General features: G+C 43.4%; 2 protein-coding genes across 2 annotated transcripts in view; both read left to right on the forward strand.

Moving 5' to 3' along the window:
• The window catches only part of LOC118397316 (delta and Notch-like epidermal growth factor-related receptor), a 74,022-nt gene extending 59,919 nt beyond the window's left edge, over positions 1 to 14,103 (forward strand). Inside the window, exons 8-13 of the mRNA XM_035791961.1 lie at positions 5,029 to 5,259; positions 10,881 to 11,003; positions 11,485 to 11,598; positions 11,789 to 11,920; positions 12,029 to 12,275; positions 12,815 to 14,103. Of these exons, the coding sequence (XP_035647854.1) occupies positions 5,029 to 5,259; positions 10,881 to 11,003; positions 11,485 to 11,598; positions 11,789 to 11,920; positions 12,029 to 12,275; positions 12,815 to 12,926 (959 nt within the window). The 3' untranslated portion in view covers positions 12,927 to 14,103. The remainder of the gene's footprint in view (positions 1 to 5,028; positions 5,260 to 10,880; positions 11,004 to 11,484; positions 11,599 to 11,788; positions 11,921 to 12,028; positions 12,276 to 12,814) is intronic.
• Positions 14,104 to 15,789: 1,686 nt separating this feature from the next.
• The window catches only part of LOC118397329 (PTB-containing, cubilin and LRP1-interacting protein-like), a 62,390-nt gene continuing 55,594 nt past the window's right edge, over positions 15,790 to 22,585 (forward strand). Inside the window, exon 1 of the mRNA XM_035791974.2 lies at positions 15,790 to 16,001. Within this exon, the coding sequence (XP_035647867.1) occupies positions 15,972 to 16,001 (30 nt within the window). The 5' untranslated portion in view covers positions 15,790 to 15,971. The remainder of the gene's footprint in view (positions 16,002 to 22,585) is intronic.

Raw genomic sequence — 22,585 nt, forward strand, 5'->3', positions numbered from 1 at the left:
GCCAATAAAGCCCCTTGAATAGAATTTAATTGAGAGATGGGGTCCTGATGCTCAGACACTGAGCCAATCTCCCTGACAACAAGGCCCAAGGCAAATGCCACCATGCAGCAGGGTGTGAGAACTGTGCAGTGCAGACTTATCTTGCTACAGAGATAAAGGAATCGAGCTGTGATTTCCCTCCTTCCTATCTTCACATCCTCCTTTTTGGCACCTTTACCTCTTGTCATGTCACCTTTTCTACTAAACCTGAGATGATGTGCAGTTGTGTGTCTATATGTCTGTGTGTGCACATATAGGGGGAGTGATCAAAGTCAAAACTCGACAATTGCGTTGAATCATTCATTCCGACGGGCTACGGTTGAGGTTTGGGATAGGGTTCAAGTAGGAAAACACAACAATGAGTGCCTAGCAATGTGATTGAACCCACAATCCTCTGACTTGTAGAGCGCAGTTTAAAAGTCATGAACATTTAAAATCATGTTTTTCATGAAATTGGATGATATTTAAATAAAACCCAAATCAAAGTAATGACTGTTTCTTCTACATTGAGTTTTGATCATAACGTTACTGATCCCCTCCCCCATGTCAAACACTTGGATTCAGGTGACCCTAACTCTCATGTTAATACATCAATGGCAACATAATACTCTCTTACCTAGTTTAAATAAGTACCGCCTTGTACAACATTTGACTGTAAGCGTGTCAGCAAATACAGTATAATTACAATTTTACACTTCCATCCATGGTGAAGATGCTTACCGTATATGTCTCCCCTTTCATCTGTGTCTGGTGTTAGCTAGTTACTGGCGAGCAAGGTCTTCATCTGTGTCTGGTGTTAGCTAGTTACTGGCTAGCAAGGTCTTCATCTGTGTCTGGTGTTAGCTAGTTACTGGCTAGCAAGGTCTTCATCTGTGTCTGGTGTTAGCTAGTTACTGGCTAGCTAGGTCTTCATCTGTGTCTGGTGTTAGCTCGTTACTGGCTAGCAAGGTCTTCATCTGTGTCTGGTGTTAGCTCGTTACTGGCTAGCTAGGTCTTCATCTGTGTCTGGTGTTAGCTCGTTACTGGCTAGCAAGGTCTTCATCTGTGTCTGGTGTTAGCTAGTTACTGGCTAGCAAGGTCTTCATCTGTGTCTGGTGTTAGCTAGTTACTGGCTAGCTAGGTCTTCATCTGTGTCTGGTGTTAGCTCGTTACTGGCTAGCAAGGTCTTCATCTGTGTCTGGTGTTAGCTCGTTACTGGCTAGCTAGGTCTTCATCTGTGTCTGGTGTTAGCTCGTTACTGGCTAGCTAGGTCTTCATCTGTGTCTGGTGTTAGCTAGTTACTGGCTAGCTAGGTCTTCATCTGTGTCTGGTGTTAGCTCGTTACTGGCTAGCTAGGTCTTCATCTGTGTCTGGTGTTAGCTCGTTACTGGCTAGCTAGGTCTTCAGCCAGCATGGAACAAAAGAGCGGGAAGGGTCGTTCAAAGTAAAGTCATACCATATGAAAAAAAATCATGACAGCTGAGATGGAAACAAGAAGTGTCAGTACAATTCTCTAAATGGAGACAGATCATTTGTTTGTTTGACATGGTGGGACCTTTTTGTGTCTATAAAATGAACTATGTGAGAAATGGTGGTGGAAATGCCTTTTATGCGCAAATATAGATATAATAACCATCATATCGAAGCAGTGGTGATTTTTAGCATGTAAATCTTGGTGGGGCAAAATGCATGCCAGCAACGCCACAACACAACACTAAACAATACATGAATTGCACTATAATGGTGACAAGCGGTGCCCACAAACTGTTAGGTCCTACATAAAGCTGTCCCAACAACAGAGCTTTCTTTCCAGCACCACAGAGTGAATCCTTACCACTGCTGGCTATCAGCGGAGCCTTGTCTGGCAGCGAAACAGTTCATTCAGCCTCGTTTACTGCCTTTAAAAAAAAACTGCTTATACGGCTGACCATATCTCCCTGGCATATTACATAATTTATGCAGCAGCATACAATACATTTTTGGACTCACCTTGTTGTGCGAGGCAGTGCTTCGTTGGAAAATTGTCATCAAAGATTTACAGTTCCGAGTTGGATGACTGTTCAAAACGTATTTTCCCAGTCTGACTTCCCAGTTGATATGCTTGCGGTTAGCTACCGTCACCGATTCCTTCCAAACAACTCACTTTGCGATTTTCAACTTGTGTAATGTTTATGGTCGATGAGCACCGATACGTTTTATCTATAATTTCTCTTCATTATTTCTCTTCATATGACAAGGATTGAAAAGGATTTGCCTGTAGATTGTCGTCTTGATTTATGATGATGACTGCTAGCTAAGATTTTGAAAGTAAGATGTTGACTTGATCAGTCCAATCAAAGCTACTGTAGATTTGATGTAATTTCATCTGTGGCCAATGACCTTGAGCCTTCATGGAAGGGCACTTCTAATGTAACTCGATGGCAGCACACAAAGGGCTCACATTCTTGATGTCTACTCTTATTAAAGGCGGGTGACGTAGTGTCCCCATGAGTGACAGAACACTGAGCCAATCACAGTTCAATGCTGAGCCAATCACGGTACAATGCTCCTATTTTCTGCTGATCTGCCCCACCACCACAGAAAGCACTGAGCTAGGCTGTAAACACCTGCATTTTGGAGCTGCCTGTTTGTACATGGCTTTATTAACTCAATTGTGTGTGTGTGTGTGTGTGTGTGTGTGTGTAATATATATATTTTTACATTGTTTGCAAACAATGACATGTATTAATGGAAAAATAACAGGCAACCCCCCTCCTCCCCCCAAAAAAGACAAGCTCTTTCATGTGTTAAAAACAAAATCTCTCATATATATATATATATATATATATATATATATATATATTTTTATTTTTTTCTCCACTGTATTGAAGTAAACTTAGAGTCACGTGATGATATGGTGTGTGGTCCTCCCACTAAGACTCGGAAACCATGCAGTTTATTAGTCTACAGATGTTATTAGTTATGATGACAGGGTGGTGAAAGTGCATGGTGATCTTGATGCTCCTTTCCAATAAATATCGAGGGTCTTATTCTGGTGACATGATGATCGCTGCTTGACTGCCATTTGACAAATACAAATATTTTCCTTCTTATCCATAATAATCTCATCATGTAGACTAGCCTACTGTACTCACACAGCCTACCTGCACTGTATCTGCGAGCTGTCGGCTAGAGCGCAGGTGCCCGAACAGAGTAGGCACATTTGCTATTTAAAGCAATCGTTTTTCTGACACAAACTATCGTAGAGTGTAAAACATATTGAACTGTAGATTTTGATCCGGTACATGAAAACCTAAGTGAAACATGTCTTTGTGTGTTCACTATGTCATCACATACTGATTTTTCTCTGCAACAAGTCTATTTGGTGGAAGCACACCACTGGTAATTTCTTTGAATATTCTCATGATAATTTGTCGCCAATTGGATGGAATCCGAGCTAGTGATGCAATTTTAATGTAGTTTGAGTTAATTGCATATCACCAAATTAGCTTGAGATGATTTTACTGCTCACTGTGTCCAAGTTTCTTGACAGGCATTTCAAAGAGCTGTAAGTCAAGGCAAGCTCATGAATATAAGCTCCCTGCCCACTCAGGGTGTCTTTTCAAACTTCCTGGTAGTTGGCCATGAGAGAGTAATTTTTCTAAAATTGTGAGCATTTATATCCCCCAAAATATTGTGTGATATTTTAGTCACTCTAAAGTTTTTTTTTTTTTACATGGGACCTTTTTCTTCGGGACCTTTAAGTCCTCTATCTCCATCCACAACGCGCTAGCAAGCCGTGAGCCTGATGGTAACAGGCGCTCACGTTGCCCCTAGTGACTGGTATTGAATGTATCTCCCAACGTCCAGGGGACCTGGGCAAACGTCTAATTCTGCAGTCTACCTGGTTTGACCTGGCTTTTCTACTCCCACTAGCCTTCTACACCCTGATGCTCTTATGAGAAAGACTGATCATAAATTGAGGTCACCCTCAATCAAACCTCCACTTTGTCACACCTTCTGTAATCGCTGCCACAATCTCTGCCACTCTCAAGGTGCCCTCCTTGCCGCTTCCCTCCTCCCCTCTCTCCACCCCACCCTCCCCTCTGTCCTCCCTCCTCAGGAGAATGGTGTTTTTATCAGGATCATCGCCATGGTAGCGCAGAGAGTAAACTGCATTATTGTGAAGAGACTGTGTGTGTGTGTGTATATGAGTGTGTGAGCATTTATGAGGGTGTTTGTGTCAGCCTATGTATGTGTGTTGGCCTGTGTGTGTTAATAATAATAATAATAATATGCCATTTAGCAGACGCTTTTATCCAAAGCGACTTACAGTCAGTCATGTGTGCATACATTCTACGTATGGGTGGTCCCGGGAATCAAACCCACTACCCTGGCGTTACAAGCGCCATGCTCTACCAACTGAGCTACAGAAGGACCATTCAATATAACCCAGGAGCATGTTGATTGTGTCAGTGATTGTGTAAGTGTGTGTAGTTCATCGGGCTGATGAAGATAGGGTCTGCTGATTCATTTACCTGATGCAGGGAGGACTCAGGATCACCCAGACTGATGGACATTATCTCACTGTCACCTTAGAGAGGGAGGAATAATCTGCTGGAGTCGCTGGGTTTCTGTGTGTGTCTCAGACAGATTATTTTCTTTCTTTCTCATAGATTATGCATGTATGAACTACACATGGACACATCCAGCCCAAAGCAGGAGGTTTAAAAAAATACTTACTAAGTACCGGAGCATGTGTTTAAGTATGTGCTTGCTGGCTTGTGTTGAAGAACAGTGCCTGTTTGTTTGTGGGCGGGAGACTGGGGACGGGTTTGTGTATGTGTGAAGACAAAACAGACGCTGTAGGCTACATCCCAGTGAGTCCACAGAGCCACCTCAACACCCACAATGGGGTCCTTCACACTCCCAGAACCCCACAGCATTACTGCCACCAGACTAGATGCCCCCCCCCCGCTCTCTCTTTCTCGCTCCTCTCACTCACTCTTTTTCTCCCTTCATCTCTCTCAGGGTATCAGGGCAGTATGTGTGAACAGAGGGTGGACCCATGTGCCTCCAGCCCCTGCCACAACAACGGGAGCTGCTTTCCCCAGGGTCCCGGTCTGGGCTTTGGCTGCAGCTGTGCCGCCGGCTTTACCGGCCCGACCTGTGCCCAGTTGGTGGACTTCTGTGCCCTCAACCCCTGTGCCCACGGGATTTGCCGCAGTGTGGGCACTAGCTTCAGATGTCTGTGTGTCCCAGGTGAGCCATTCTATGTCTGCGTGCGAGCGTGTGTTAGTATGGCGGGTAATCTGATCCACATCCCATTACCCACACTATAGATGAGCTGTAAAACTAGCCAACAGATGGAATCTCCCACAATACATATGATATTACAGTGAACCTGTCACATGTAACATACAGCATCTTAAATTAGCATTGTTACTACTCGCTATTCCACAACCCATTCCCCAACCCACCCAGTGGTATCATTGATGCAGACACAGAGTGCCACTGGTTTTTATGGCTCCATGCTCAGATTAATGGTGTGGAATGATGACAAATCATTATCCCTTATTCAGCAATTACCCAGCTGTGTGACCAGACCTGGGTTCAAATACTATTTGAAATCATTTCAATTACTTTAGCTGGCTTGATTGATCTTGCCTGGTACAAGGGAACCAATAGAATAGTCACAAAATTGCAAACCCTTGGCACTCCAGGCAGGCTTAAACAAATAGTAGTCATATTGGAAATATTTCAAATAGTATTTAAGCCCAGGTCTGGGTGTGACTGCAGGAGAACGACCCTATCAGTAGAAGAATCAACACAGTGTGACAGACTGCTGCGCCTCCCTATCAGTCTGTCCTAGAGTTCCCTTTATATATCTTTCTGCCTTTCAGTTTTCATTTTGATATAATTTGCCATCTTCGTTTGGATGGAGAGGGGAGTGAGAGACACTCTAAATTAGTAATAGCTTTTTTGTTTTTTTTACAGAAACAACCCAATTCCACCATTTTAGATCATTTCACTTAAAATAGTTCCTTTGGGGATCACACTATCCATTCAGACTGTCCTCTGTAGCCAGATACTTCTCACTGTGTTCATACTCTTATTAGTATATTATTATCTGATACCATTACGTTATGTTATTTGTTCTCTCATTGAAACAACCTCAGATCTTGCATTGGTACAGTATATTCATTCCCATATATCCTGTACAGTGCATTCGGAAGGTATTCAGACCCCTTCACTTTTTCCACATGTTGTTACGTTACAGCCTTATTCTAAAATGTATTAAATAGTTTTTCCCCCTCTATACACAATACCTCATAATGACAAAGCAAAAACTGTTTTTTATTTATTTAGTAAAAATAAAAAACTATCACATTTACATAAGTATTCAGACCCTTTGTTGAAGCACCTTTGGCAGTGATTACAGCCTTGAGTCTTCTTGGGTCTGATGCTACAAGCTTTGCACACCTGTACTTGGGGAGTTTCTCCCATTCTTCTCTGCATATCCTCTCAAGCTCTGTCAGGTTGTATGGGGAGCGTCATTGCACAGCTATTTTCAGGTCTCTCCAGAGATGTTCGTTCAGGTCTGGGCTCTGGCCGGGCCACTCAAGGACATTGAGACTCGTGTGTTGTCTTAGCTGTGTGCTTAGGGTTGTTGTCCTGTTGGAAGGTGAACCTCGCCCAAGTCTGAGGTCCTGACCACTCTGGAGCAGGTTTTCATCAAGGATCTCTTTGTACTTTGCTCCGTTCATCTTTGTCTCGATCCTAACTAGTCTCCCAGTCCCTGCCGCTGAAAAACATCCCCACAGCATGATACTGCCACCACCATGCTTTACCGTAGGGATGGTGCTAAGTTTCCTCCAGATGTGAGGCTTGGCATTCAAACCAAAGAGTCCTGGTTTCATCAGACCAGAGAATCTTGTTTCTCATGGTCTGAAAGTCCTTAGGTGCCTTTTGGCAAACTCCAAGCGAGCTGTCATGTGTCTTTTGCAGAGGAGTGGCTTCCGTCTGGCCATTCAGCCATAAAGGCCTGATTGGTGGAGTGCTGTGGAGATGGTTGGCCTTCTGGAAGGTTCTCCCATCTGCACAGAGGAACTCTGGAGCCCTGTCAGAGTGACCATCGGGTTCTTGGTCACATCCCTGACCAAGGCCCTTCTCCCCCGATTGCTCAGTTTGGCCGGGTGGCCAGCTCTAGGAAGAGTCTTGGTGGTTACATTTAAGAATGATGGACACCACTGTGTTCTTGGGGACCTTCAATGCTGCAGAAATGTTTTGGTACCCTTCGCCTGATATGTGCCTTGACACAATCCTGTCTCAGAACTCTATGGACAATTCCTTCAGCCTAATGGCTTGGTTTTTGCTCTGACATGCACTGTCAACTGTGGGACTTTATATAGATGTGGTGTGTGCCTTTCCGAATCATGTCCAATCAATTGAATTTACCACAGGTGGACTCCAGTCAAGTTATAGAAACATCTCAAGGATGATCAATGGAAACATGCTGTTAGGGACTGCGTAACTGGCGGCAGGGAAGTCAGGCGCAGGAGAGCAAAACTGGGTAATCAACGGAGCAGTTTTATTCATAAAATCACCGGAAACCAGAACAACAAACAAATGGGTACAAAACCCGTCAGGCACCAGAGAAAACGTGCACATACACTTGGCTAGAAGTGATGGCTAGAAGACCGGAGATGCCGAGCGCTGCCCGAACAAGGAGAGAAACCGACTTCGGTAGAAGTCGGGACAGATGAACCTGAGCTCAAGTCCCATAGCAAAGGTTCTGAATACTTATGTAAATAAGGTATTTTAGCTTTGCTAAAAATTAATTATGGGGTATTGTGTGTAGATTGGTGAAGAAAAAGTTTTATTTAATACATTTTAGATTAAGGCTGTAACGTTTCTAGGGGCCATCAGAGTCCCTGGGTTCGTGCCCAGGCTCTGTCGTAACCGGCCGCGACCGGGAGGTCCATGGGGCAACGCACAATTGGCCTAGCGTCGTTCGGGTTAGGGAGGGATTGGTCGGTAGGGATGTCCTTGTCTCATCGCGCACTAGCAACTCCTGTGGTGGGCCGGGGGCAGTGCACGCTAACCAAGTTTGCCAGGTGCACGGTGTTTCCTCCGACACATTGGTGCGGCTGGATCCCGGGTTGGATGCGTGCTGTTAAGAAGCAGTGCGGCTTGGTTGGGTTGTGTATCGGAGGACTCATGACTTTCAACATTCGTCTCTCCCAAGCCCGTACGGGAGTTGTAACGATGAGACAAGATAGTAGCTACTACAACAATTGGATACCACGAAATTGGGGAGAAAAATGGGTAAAAAATGTTTTTTTAAAGGCTGTAACGTTTCTAAATTTGGAAAAGGGAAGGGGTCTGAATACTTTCCAAATGCATAGACAGTATATTCACACAGTATGTTCATACATAAGTTCACACAGTATGTTCATACATAATATCACACAGTATGTTCACACAGTATGTTCATACATAATATCACACAGTATGTTCACACAGTATGTTCATACATAATTTCACCCAGTATGTTTACACAGTATGTTCATACATAATATCACACAGTATGTTCACACTGTATGTTCATACATAATATCACACAGTATGTTCACACAGTATGTTCATACATAATATCACACAGTATGTTCACACAGTATGTTCATACATAATTTCACCCAGTATGTTTACACAGTATGTTCATACATAATATCACACAGTATGTTCATACATAATATCACACAGTATGTTCACACAGTATGTTCATACATAATATCACACAGTATGTTCACACAGTATGTTCATACATCATTTCACCCAGTATGTTTACACAGTATGTTCATACATAATATCACACAGTATGTTCACACAGTATGTTCATACATAATATCACACAGTATGTTCACACAGTATGTTCATACATAATATCACACAGTATGTTCACACAGTATGTTCATACATAATATCACACAGTATGTTCACACAGTATGTTCATACATCATTTCACCCAGTATGTTCACACAGTATGTTCATACATCATTTCACCCAGTATATTCACACAGTATGTTCATACATAATATCACACAGTATGTTCATACATAATATCACACAGTATGTTTACACAGTATGTTCATACATAATATCACACAGTATGTTTACACAGTATGTTCATACATAATATCACACAGTATGTTCACACAGTATGTTCATACATAATATCACACAGTATGTTCACACAGTATGTTCATACATAATTTCACCCAGTATGTTTACACAGTATGTTCATACATAATATCACACAGTATGTTCACACTGTATGTTCATACATAATATCAAACAGTATATTCACACAGTATGTTCACACAGTATATTCACACAGTATGTTCACACAGTATATTCCCACATGATATCACACAGTACATTCCCACACGATATCACACAGTATGTTCACACACAATATCACACAGTATATTCACACAGTATGTTCACACAGTATGTTCACACAGTATATTCACACACAATATCACACAGTATATTCACACAGTATGTTCACACAGTATATTCACACAGTATGTTCACACAGTATATTCACACAGTATATGCACACAAAATATCACACAGTATGTTTCCACATATCACACGGTATATTCACACATGATATCGCTTTTCACCTTTCACGCTAACCTATTCTCTGTTCTCCATTTCTCTTCATCTCTTTCTCTCTTTGGCTTTATGTCCCTCTCTCTGTCCTCCATCTCTTCCTCACCTCATTTCCCTCTCCCTCTCCCTCTCCTCTGTCATCTGGTTGATTTTTATTAGGATCTCTTTTTATTAGGTGAGACAGTTGCTTTGCGCTTCCTTCCAGACAATTGTCTGTCTGCAACCATTGTTTGACTACACTAGTTGGGCAGATGCCATCCAATCACACATCTCCATTCAGACAGCCCCCATCTAACGGGAATGATGTCATTGGTGATTTGCAATCAGACTCGTTTAAGGATATAATTGACCTTTTCTCCTGTTCATCAATATGCCAGCTGGTGTCTGCGTCCTCTACGAGGAGAGGAGGCTGTGAGGGATCTGATATATACTCTAGTGGATCCCAGGCTCCCTTTATCCCTATCAGGCAGAGCAGAGTCAGACTAGCCAGAGGATATGGGTCTGGGAGTCTGGTAAAGGCACTTGACATTTCACTGGATTTTATATGAGAACCTCTGGCATTTATCAAGGCTTACTTTGTATGTAAATGTTCCCTCTCATGGTGAACGACAAACACATGCACACACCAGCAGAAAGCCAGACACACACAGCCCGACACACACTCATGCATGCATCACACTTACTGACATGTCTATACTCAGTACGGTAGCTTCTGCTTGTAAGCTCTGAAGAAAGAACACAATGTCCTACATCAACTTTGAGATTCTGTCAATCTGTGTTCTGACCTTGGGCTCATACTGCTTCTCTTTTATAGGGAAAAACACCAAGACCCACAGTTCTGTCCCAGTGCAAACCTGCCACCTAGTGGTAACTGGAGTGTACTGCATATAAGACACCACTAACAGTCGCGGCTGATCGACGTAACCATAGAATTGCATCTATAATTAATTTAATAAGATGTCTGTGGATGTAACATCCACAAGGTTTTGCTTGTTCCATCTAAGTGATCATCTCTATATATAAATAAAGGTACATTAAACCACTTTTAACTCCCCCTCATAAAAAAATTGTGTGCTGAGGAGTCTATCACCCTGATCTTCTCGTTAGTGATATCTAAACATAATCATTACTTGAACTGTCATCTAATATTATGATCAAAGACAGTGTGACCTTTATGTGTGTGTGTGTGGTGTGTCTCCCAGGGTACCATGGTCTGTACTGTGAGGAAGAATACAACGAGTGTCTGTCAGCCCCCTGCCAGAACTCTGCTACCTGCAGAGACCTCATCAACGCTTACGAATGTGCCTGCACTCCCCAGTATGAAGGTAGGGGGGTGTGTGTGTATTGATTTCAATCCAATGTGACTCAACGGGGACCGTTTTAAGTATGTTATCCTGGGGTGGGATTGTGTGATGATGTTGATGCTGCAATATGTATGCTAATTTGATGAGTTTATACACCCTGTATTATGAATGTGTCCATATAAATGATTGTGTGTTGTCCTACAGTATGTGTAGTAAAATGCGAGGTGGTGTTGGTGTAAACTGTCATGTGTAAAGCAGACCTGGATTCAAATACTATTTGTAATCATTTCAAATATTTATGCTGTCCTTTTAATGAGCTTGTCTGTTGCAATGAGCCAATATAAAAGTTCTAAAAGTGCAAACACAGCCCTCCTGCCACTCCAGACAGGCTAAAGCAAATGCTTAAAGTGTTTGAAATATTTCCAAAGGTATTTGAACCCAGGTCTGTAGAGAGTACTGTGTGTGTGTCATTAATGGGTCATATGTGTGTGTCCCTGTGCAGGCAGACACTGTGAGATCTACAGGGATCCTTGTCTGAAGGCTCACTGTCAGAACGGAGGACACTGTGAGAGTGTGGGCCTCAACGCCACCTGTGTCTGCCCACCTGGTTACCTTGGTGAGCATTTCAACTCTGTGTGGGTGTTTTGTGTGTGCATGTGAGTACACATGTCTGTCACCCAGTCTATTATAGTAGGCCTTGGGGACACAGGTGGGAGTAGGCTGTTCTGACTAGGGAGCGCTCCACCTCTGAACCCTCTCAAAGTATACCTGTACCTGCTCCCCCCGCCCACTATTGGTTATCTCAGGGGAGGACTGTGAGGTTGACATCAACGAGTGTGAGAGCAATCCCTGTCATCACGGAGGAACCTGCATCGACCAATCAAATGCATACACTTGCCACTGCCCCCCAGGCTGGGTAGGGGCCAGCTGTGAGATACGTAAGTACATTACCCAGAATCCCCTTGTTATCGGAGTAAATTCTGAAATATGATTACATGTACATGCCTTTCTTAGGTTATTCATAAGTCTGTCTGTTTCTCTCTCAGACTTGCAGTGGAAGACCACCCACCCAGAGGACACCCTGACCAACATGCCGCGTCACTCCCTCTACATCATCATCGGCGCCCTGTGCGTGGCCTTCGTCCTCATGCTCATCATCCTCATCGTGGGCATCTGCCGCATCAGCCGCATCGAGTACCAGGGCTCATCTCGCCATGCCTACCAGGAGTTCTACAACTGCCGTAGCATCGACAGCGAGTTCAGCAATGCCATCGCCTCCATCCGCCACGCCAGGTGAGACGGCACAAAGCTCTCTGAACAAGTCACACCTCAGGGTAGACTAGGCTTGCTTACTATGAGTATACAAGTGCCTCAACATTGTTAATATTTAATGTATTAAATTGATTCAGCCATTAGAAACACCTCCTGTTTTAGCTTTGCTGTTAACTGGGAGATTAAGGCCCATTCAAGTTTTTAATGTCACATGCACAAGTACAGTGAAATGCCTTTCTTGAAAATGTAAAACCCAACTCAATAACAATGTCATATATGAGACAAAGGCCCATTCCGGTAGATTTCAGGCTAATCTTGGAAGATTACCAGCACTAGGGTATACTCACCTGTAATACACTGTGGGTAAATGTGTAATGACTCTTATATTACTTTGTTTGTAACAAGCAGCATCTCCTTTATAACCATACATTCACCTGTCACCTGTATTTAATTCTCAACCTAGCAACTCTACACTTGAAACATTAGGAACTGTCTTGCATGTAGCTAGCTGTCCTACCTGAAGTGATGTTCCATGTATGTGTTTTCGTCCCCTCTCTCAGATTTGGGAAGAAGTCCCGGCCGGCAATGTACGACGCTGCACCCATCACCTACGAGGACTACAGCCCTGACGACAAGCCTCTGGTCACTCTGATCAAAACAAAAGATTTGTAGAAAACACAGCGGCAACACACCCACCCACACACAGTATCACGCATCACCTGTTCACACACACAACTAACTACACATGTTTGGCCGTGCACCAATACACACAAATTCAGTTAATGCAAACCATTTAGTATTTCTTTAGATAAAAATGAACAAAATAAATGTAGTGGAGAAAAAACCCAAACAATAGTTATGCGGGAAATCTGTTGGAATATCCATAAAGCTACTGTAGCATAAGAGCGTACCTTTTTTAGTAGGTGTTGGGTGATACTGCCATCTTGGTTGCTTCTTCTCTCCAGTAGAATGTGACTACATTACCCAGGATGCCATCGGGTTCCTAGAGGGGGTGGTTCCTGATGTCCCTCACCGACACATGAGCTCAGTTTAAAGTGTAGATTCAGCAGAGGCTGTTGATAGGAGTTCTTACAGGTGTGGTAGAAATAGGTGCACTTGTCATAGTGCAGTACGATATATCTTTCTATATAAAAAAATCTACAGTAGGTTGCCTTACTTGGTGCATGGGTAGATTCAATGTTTTCTGCATAATTTTGAAACCCTCCGTATATTGTGGCTGATTTACTGTGTCTTTGCCAGGTTTATGGCAAAATCGTCACCTCCTTCAGGCAACAACGTCAGGGTAGAGGTAGAAGAGATGAACACTATGGAGGGAAGCTTTAGAACAGCATTAAAAAAAACATTGGTTGTCATGTTTTTATTATTTACATGCAAGTTCTGTACAAATAAAGGAAGAGTAATAATTGTGTTTTTTGCAGGAGTGGTCGCAGTAGCCAGTGGGCGGGTCTTGAGTGGATGACTGACAGGTGGGGTGAGCGGGTCTTGAGTGGATGATTGACAGGTGGGGGTCAGCTGGTGGGTCTGCTCCAGTAATATATGTGCTTCTGTCCCAGGTATAGGTCTCTCTCTCTCTCTCTGTCTGTGTGCGGTTGTGTTGTTCCACTCAGGGTCAACCCCTGGGTGCATTCGTTTGGGGCGCTGGATGGGCGGCACATTTTAGACCATTCCATTGGTTCTTTAGAAATCTCCGCCCACCCGGAGCACCGAGTGAGCTCTCCACTTGACTGATGTTTTGCCTACTAGGGTATTTTTTTTAAAGAGAAGAACCACATGATTATTATCTATGTTCAATGATGTAACAATAAAGGTTGAAGTGAACACAAACCCAGCTGGTGTCTCGTGTTTGTTCTTATTATGACACCAGAGGTCTATTTGTGTCTAGGAAAACATTTGACTCACAGGGTTCTGTTGACTCAATGGAAATGTACTATGACAAGACTTGGTCATTGTAATACACGTGTATAAACATGAATTTAATATGTATAACCTCATTGACTCACTCATCCCGTCACGCCGGCTGGAGCATTGGGCAGCAACAAAGGATTTTCACTTAGTGTGGTCTTTGGCCGTCTTCACCACTGTGCTCCAGCTCTACTGGTGTTGCTGGAGTTCAGCCTTCACTCGTCATTGTTCTCCATGTTGTCCCTTTCTTCTGTCTGCCTTCTGGACTCTAATGGACAGCTAACCTTGGAATGGAATCAGTATTTCTTCTGTCCAATCCAACTCCAGCAGCATCTCTTGAGTATTGTGACCAAAACCTCAGCAATTAGATCTCAATACTCTTGAAATGGGAAAATAATACTGAAGTCGCAAAGGTGATTAATCACCACTTGACATGAGAAGTGGGTTTGGATAACCTCCAAAGCACAAGACTAAGTACTATTTTTGGACTAAACTAGTGCTTTGAAAACGAAATCAAATTTGTATCATCAATATTGTTAATTTCACAACTCCTGAGAACCTAATCAATCTTAACAAATGAAGGAAAAACTCAAGTTTTGTAAGTACTGGTGTTATCTAGCATCAATCCACCAAAAGACATGCTAAATACAGGGACACTATAGGAACTCAACAACACTGGCCAGAATGAGGAGTGTCCATAGATGCAGTACCCACTACCATAGGAAAATGGGCAACATGTTTCCACCAATAGACAGTCCCTCCATGTCTCTCCATGCCCAGTTGCCCCAGACAACATGTCAGCAGTGGGAAATACCCATATAAGGAGTGTTGTTAGCCCTGTGTGTGGCCTTGGTGACCTCCTGCTTAATCCAGATGTTCCCAGAGTAAACATCTGTAAATACAGGCTGGCTGTGGCGTCATCTCGTCACTCACTGCGCCTACACACACACACACACACACACACACACACACACACACACACACACACACACACACATGTGAACGCATGGACACACACGCAAACACACAGTCACACACGTATTCACGCATGGACACACAAACACACAGAGCCACACGCATTCACACACACAGACAGACACATACATACACACACACTTTGTGGAGCTGAGAGGAGCCAGTGGTTATTGATGAGGTTCACCCTACACTGTCGAGTGTGGGGAGCCTTTGTTGACCTCTACCCCTTTTCCCTTTCCATGACCTCCAGGGTCACGGGGAACTGTTTGGCCTTCGTAGGGGCCCATTGGTAGGCACAACTCCTATAAACTGAGTCATGGCCAGTTCTGACTGAGCCACTTCACTGGAGCCAGAAGGCTGGAATGTGTCTGTTGTTAAAACAGGGTTTTTAGAAGTGCGCCATCAACCATCAAAAAACCATGACCATTTGTGCAAACCATAATACCACACAGCAATTAGTAAACCAAGCAACACCGACCAAAATTGCTTGAAATAATGACTATTTTTTATGTGAGTCTTTAATATTCAGTCAATTTAATTATTTTGCGACATTCAAGCAGGAAAGTTTGTATGTCTGTAAAAAAGGGTTCTCTGGACCCCTGTCCTGCCCTTCCTTGCGGCTGTCGCTACCGCCCCTTGCAGACCAGTCTCGGGAACTGCTCGCAGGCGAAAGCTTCATCAAGCTCCATTGGAATTCACTGTCTGTTTTCTCCAGATTGCAGAAGAGGAGAAGCAAGCGCCGAGAACAAGCAGATGTGAGCTGGACTACATAGAGAATAACCAGCAGCAGTAGTTACGGAAACCTTTGATTCTACTAAAATGTGGCAGCCAGCGACAGAGCGATTGCAGGTATGGTTGGATTAGTATTCCTGACCAGCGCATATTTATGGGATGTTTGTCTCTCTGATTTTAACGGTATGAAATACCATCGTGCATATTAACCTGCTTTGATATGCTTTTTTGTTTGTGTTTTTTTGCTCAGATGCAAAACACAAAGGCTTTCCTGGATGGTTTGTGTGTTTCAGTCCGATCACTGCACACATTATTGTTTTATTACGCAGGTGGCCGCCTGCGCGATGGTGGGCTCGTTTTGCTTAATTCAAATACTCTCTCCCTTTCGTGTTGCCTCTTCCCTCTCCCGAGTAACCCCATTACCCAACTAGATCTAGGCTACGTTGTGTCGCGTTCATACATTCATATATGCCTAGGTTACAGTGTAAGATATATGTTTATCAGACTCCTGGCCTTCTGTTTTTCATCATGATAAACCATTCCGAGAATTTGCTGTATTGTGTAACATCTACTTGCTGTTTTTTAGTTTGAGTAATGTTGCAGAGGTCATGGAACATCCTATAGCAGGGATCACCTTGAGCGGATGGTCAGGGTGCCAGAACATAATTACAAATCATTTGTAGACTGCAAATTGACTGCAAGAAGCCCAAACAGATCTAATATTTGACTGAAACATCATTTCAAACCTTGCTTACATTTGTATATACGATGACATATATCTCTATTATACAGGGGTGTAAAAAGTACCCAACTGTCATACTTGAGTAAAAGTAAATATACCTTCATAGAAAATGACTCAAGTGAGTCACACAGCAAAATACTGCTTGAGTAAAAGTATACAAGTATTTTGTTTTAAAGTAAATGGCACTGATAAAATATACACAAGTATCAAAAGTCAAATTAAAAGTATGAATCATTTCAAATTCCTTACATAAAGTTATTGTTTTTTTAGCCAGGGGAACACTCCAACACTGAGACATCATTTACAGATAGCCAGGGGTACACTCCAACACTGAGACATCATTTACAGATAGCCAGGGGAACACGCCAACACTCAGACATCATTTACAGATAGCCAGGGGAACACTCCAACACTCAGACATCATTTAGAGATAGTCAGGGGTACACTCCAACACTGAGACATCATTTACAGATAGCCAGCAGTACACTCCAACACTCAGACATCATTTACAGATAGCCAGGGGAACACTCCAACACTCAGACATCATTTACAGATAGCCAGGGGAACACTCCAACACTCAGACATCATTTACAGATAGCCAGGGGAACACTCCAACACTCAGACATAATTTACAGATAGGCAGGGGAACATTCCAACGCTCAGACATCATTTATAGATAGCCAGGGACACATTCCAACACTCAGACATAATTCACAGATAGCCAGGGACACATTCCAACACTCAGACATAATTCACAGATAGCCAGGGACACAGTCCAACACTCAGACATAATTCACAGATAGCCAGGGACACAGTCCAACACTCAGACATAATTCACAGATAGCCAGGGACACAGTCCAACACTCAGACATAATTTACAGATAGCAGGGGTACAATTCCAAGTGAGTCCGCCAAGTCAGAGGCAATAGGGATGACTAGGGATGTTCTCTTGATAAGTCTGTGAATTGGACAATTTTCCTGTCCTGCTAAGCATTTAAAATGTAACAAGCACTTTTGGTTGTCAGATAAAATGTATGGAGTAAAAAGTACATTATTTTCTTTAGGAATGTAGTAAAGTAAAAGTTGTCAAAAATATAAATAGTAAAGTACAGTACAGATACCCCCCAAAACGACTTAAGTAGTACTTTAAAGTATTTTTACTTAAGTATGTTACACCACTGCCTTTATGCGTGGGAATACTTTGGAACAGATTCCCCAAGTTAAAATCACTTGGACCTGATTTGCTGGTGTTTTTACAGGCTTTTATGTCCAACAATAAAAATACTACATTAAAAACACTTTTTTGAGGGGGGGGGGGGCAGAACTTGGGGGCCAAATAAATAAATCACCCGCAGGCCATGTTCAGCCCGCAGGCCGCAAGTCGGGGAACTCTGCGCCATAGTCTCACATAGCCACAATGAAATTACAGCAAACCGAGGTGTCATTAATCACTTAGCCTACAGTTCAAGTAATTAACACGGATTCTCTGACCTGTTTGGAAGTGCTGAAAAATGGTTAATGACACGTATTTTGTTATCCAGGGGCGCGGGGCAAGCCGTTCATTGAGGCTGGCTTCATGTTTCCTGTAATGCTATCCAGATGTTGGGTCGACTACTTTGCCAAATGAACTTGCACAATCCCTCTCACAGTGCTTGCCCAGGCATCAAGATGATTGAATCTCATAGTAAACTTGGGTAAATAGTTTTAAGCGATGCTATCTACATATTTTACAACTGCACACCGTGAAATACTACTACACTAAGAGGTTTATTACATTGTAATTATTGAGTAATTACACCTTACACCAGCCACCAGACCAGAAAGGGCCAATTTATTCCCATCACAGGTTCTGATGTCCATAAGGACCTATACACTTAACCTCTACTTCTGCACAATTATGTTTGTCTTCGTGAATGTACAGACTGTTAAAATCAATCATTCATTTTCATAGGGGCCTCCCAAGTGCTAACCCCCTTCATCTTTTGCTCACAAAATATTGGCGTAATGTGACTATTTAAGCATGTCTCAAAAATATTTTTGGAGGCTTAGGTTGGTTTTCAGATTCATTCTGGCATCCCCTGATCTGTTCATTAAAGCCTAGTGGTACTAACAACGTGGCCTGGCCTGCATGTGTTCTGGTGCTGATCTCCATACTCCATATGCTGGGTTGACTGATGGAGCCTGTCCCAGCTTACCGAGCATCGAGTGGCGGGCCTCAGCTCTCCATTCCTCGGCCCTGTGATCAATCATGTCCCCAGGGAAAGTACTGAGATGACATATGGTTCTGAGGGAGAGCCATTTATCACATGGTAATGGGGCTGTTCCAGCTCGCTGCCTAGCTGCATGCGCACTAATGCCCCTTGTCATGTGACCCTGTGCCCCTAACGATGCTTAGTTGTCGTTTAGTTCTGTATCTGAATGATATTAATAGACCCAGTAAGAATGAAGGTTCTGGTAAAAAAGAGGCCTAGTTACAGTAGTTTCTCACCATTAAAGTGACAGACATTTCTGGTTCTCTCAGCGACTCACCACTGAACTGTTGCCATGGTGACGCTCGGTGGCTCGCTGCTGCACTGATCAGTCGCTATAGCCCGTTTGTCATGTATCCTATACATCCGAGAATGTTGTATTTGGCTGTTTTGCTCGTCGTTACCATGGTATCCTCCTTCTTTTTTTCCCTTCTCACTTCTAATGCCATGTTAACGTGCAGTGTCTTGCTACTGGAAGAAGAGATATGGGCCAATGTTAGAGCAGACACCTTTTCAGGCTGGTATTAAGAATCTGCTGTACGTGTCAGATGGAGAGAGGGATGATGAAACATAAACAACATGACATTGTGTTTGTGTCAACAAAATGGCCCCCGTGGTACCAACAGCTTTAAATATCCCATATTAAGACATATTTTTGTCCAATGTTAGACTTCTGTGTTGCAACACAGGATGTATCATGCATGCATCATTGTCTACTTCCTCTTCTCTTCCCCCGTCCCCTCATTCCTCTCCTAACACATCCCCCTGAAGAATCAGTTTCAAGAGCCCCCTCTCTCCCTGGTATCGCTCAGCAATTTTCAACTGATTTCACAATGTGTGCTGTGCCGATCTGTGCTCACGCAGGCACACACACACACACACACACACACACACACACACACACACACACACACACACACACACACACACACACACACACACACACACACACACACACACACACACACTTTGCTCACAACCATCTCCCAATGTATATACATGCGTTCCTCTTACTCAGCACCTCTCACTGCCAACAGTGCTTTCATAGTTCTCATTTTGTACATTGACTACATTCCCATTTTATTTGACATGGGAAATTGGCTGAGCAGACATAATGTCTGGATCCTGACAGTGCAGAAATGTGTTCAGCTTCCGGGCCTGTTTGAGGTCACTCATGGTCAGAAGCACCACTAGGTCTGTCTGTTTGGGGCTCCTGTGGTCAGGGTTGGGTTGGTCAGGCCTTTGCTCTGCTGGAAGGAGGAAGTTGTGAGAAAAACAAGCTTCTCCATGTGGATTCAACAACAGTGCCTTCCGTAATTATTGGTACAGTGGCTCTATACTCCAAAACTTTGCATTTGAAGTGCAGACTATCAGCTTTAATTTGAAGGTATTATCATCCATATCAGGTGAATTGTTTAGAAATTACAGAAGTTTTTGTACATACCAGGATCACGGATAATCCTGAAATGAATCATGAATAATGACATAGTGAAAAAGTTACAAACGCACAATAGCATACCCCCAAAACAAATAGCTATTGCATCCAACTAATTTATAGAGTCACAAGCTTGATGTAGTCAATACCCTCAAATTAAAACTGACAGTCAGCCTTTTAACTTCATAGTCATTGTTTGATTTCAAGTATAGAGCCAAAAGATGAAAAAATAATTACAGAGGGCACTGTATCTATGGACAAAGGCTGACACTACTCCTGCCTTAAGGCCTTGGTCTCTTTTCTGAAGCCAAAAGCAAAGGCATCATCAGTTCACCACACTGCATTTGTGGAGAATACATTTAAGTTAAAGGGTCCAATGGGTTGTTACCCAAATTATACCACGACACTACCACAGCCCATTTCCAATCGACTGTTTAACTGTTGTTTTATAGGTGTCATGGTTTATTTATTGAATTGAACACTGACTATAGCATGCGTATTGTGTCTCTCCGTCAGGGTAGTTAATGTGTTGTGTTTACTGTATCATTGTATATGCGGGGGCAGGTTAACTGTGGTTATTTACATCAGAGAGTTGACAATGTTTTTACGGCCAGCCGGATGGGGTCTGTGGTTGGCTTCTGTCAATGTCCACCTCCCACAACACAATTGACCCACCAATTAGAGTGACGACAGCCCACCTCCCACAGAATCAAGCCACCAATCAGGGCGCAGGACCTCCCACAGTCCTCTCTGGATTTAGCCCTCTCAGATGCTTGTGAAACGTGGTGGTTCCACTCATAAACTGGTCCAGGATCAGAGGCGGAGGCCTTTAACACAGTCTGACAGGTCTAGGGTGATACGGCTGGCTCATACCATGCTAGGGGAGAGGGGTTCCACTTGTGGTTTGGAAGCTAACCACTGGATGGGCGTGGGTGGCTTCCTGACTACCTGTCCTCCGCTGCTCTAGCTGTGTTTTTAATGCCTTGGTCAGGCTGCAGATGGAGTAAATGTGTGTGTGTGTGTGTGTGTGTGTGTGTGTGTGTGTGTGTGTGTGTGTGTGTGTGTGTGTGTGTGTGTGTGTGTGTGTGTGTGTGTGTGTGTGTGTGTGTGTGTGTGTGTGTGTGTGTGTGTGTGTGTGTGTGTGTGTGTGTGTGTGTGTGTGTGTGTGTGTGTGTGTGTCGTAGTGAGTTGAGGGGCCAAGGCTGATGCTGGTTTATGTGAGTGTCTGGCCAGCCAGCCAGAATGAGAGAGAGAGAGAGAGATGGTCTGATTAACAGTCTGAGACCAAGCTGAGATGGCCCACTGTCTCGCCCTAACGCCAACATACACCAGCCCAGCTCTCAAATATCTGTTTGTGTGCTCCACACTGCTCTTTCATCTTCAGACTGGGTGTGTGTGTCTGTGACTCTTCGTGTGTGTGTCTAGTGGAAAGTTTTGGGTTCAGTTCCATTAAATGCTACAGTACATTCGGAAAGTATTCAGACCCCTTGACTTTTTCCACTTTTTGTTACGTTACAAAAAAATCCTTATCTACACACAATACCCCATAATATCAAAACAAAAACAGGTTATTAGAAATGTTTGCTAAATGTTTGTTATTAGAAATGTTTGCAAATTTATATATAAACTCTGCAAAAAAAGAAACAGCCCTTTTTCAGAACCCTGTCTTTCAAAGATAATTCGTAAAAATCTAAATAACTTCACAGATCTTCATTGTAAAGGGTTTCAACACTGTTTCCAATGCTTGTTTAATGAATCAAAAACAATTAATGAACATGCACCTGTGGAACGGTCATTAAGACACTAACAGCTTACAGACGGTAGGCAATTAAGGTCACAGTTATGAAAACTTAGGACACTAAAGAGGCCCTTCTACTGACTCTGAAAAAAAAAGATGCCCAGGGTCCCTGCTCATCTACGTGATCGAATGTGGCAAGGGCAATAAATTGTAATGTCCGTACTGTGAGACGCCTAAGACAGCGCTACAGGGAGACAGGACGGACAGCCGATCATCCTCGCAGTGGCAGACAACGTGTAACAACACCTGCACAGGATCGGTACATCCGAACATAATACCTGCAGGACAAGTACAGGATGGCAACAACAACTGCCCAAATTACACCAGGAACGCACAATCCCTCAATCAGTTATCAGACTGTCCGCAATAGGCTGAGAGAGGTTGGACTGAGGGCTTGTAGGCCTGTTGTAAGGCAGGTCCTCACCAGACATCGCCGGCAACAACGTCGCCTATGGGCACAAATCCACCGTCGCTGGA

This window comes from Oncorhynchus keta, chromosome 18 (genome assembly GCF_023373465.1).
Source record: "Oncorhynchus keta strain PuntledgeMale-10-30-2019 chromosome 18, Oket_V2, whole genome shotgun sequence".
Classification (NCBI taxonomy): domain Eukaryota; kingdom Metazoa; phylum Chordata; class Actinopteri; order Salmoniformes; family Salmonidae; genus Oncorhynchus; species Oncorhynchus keta.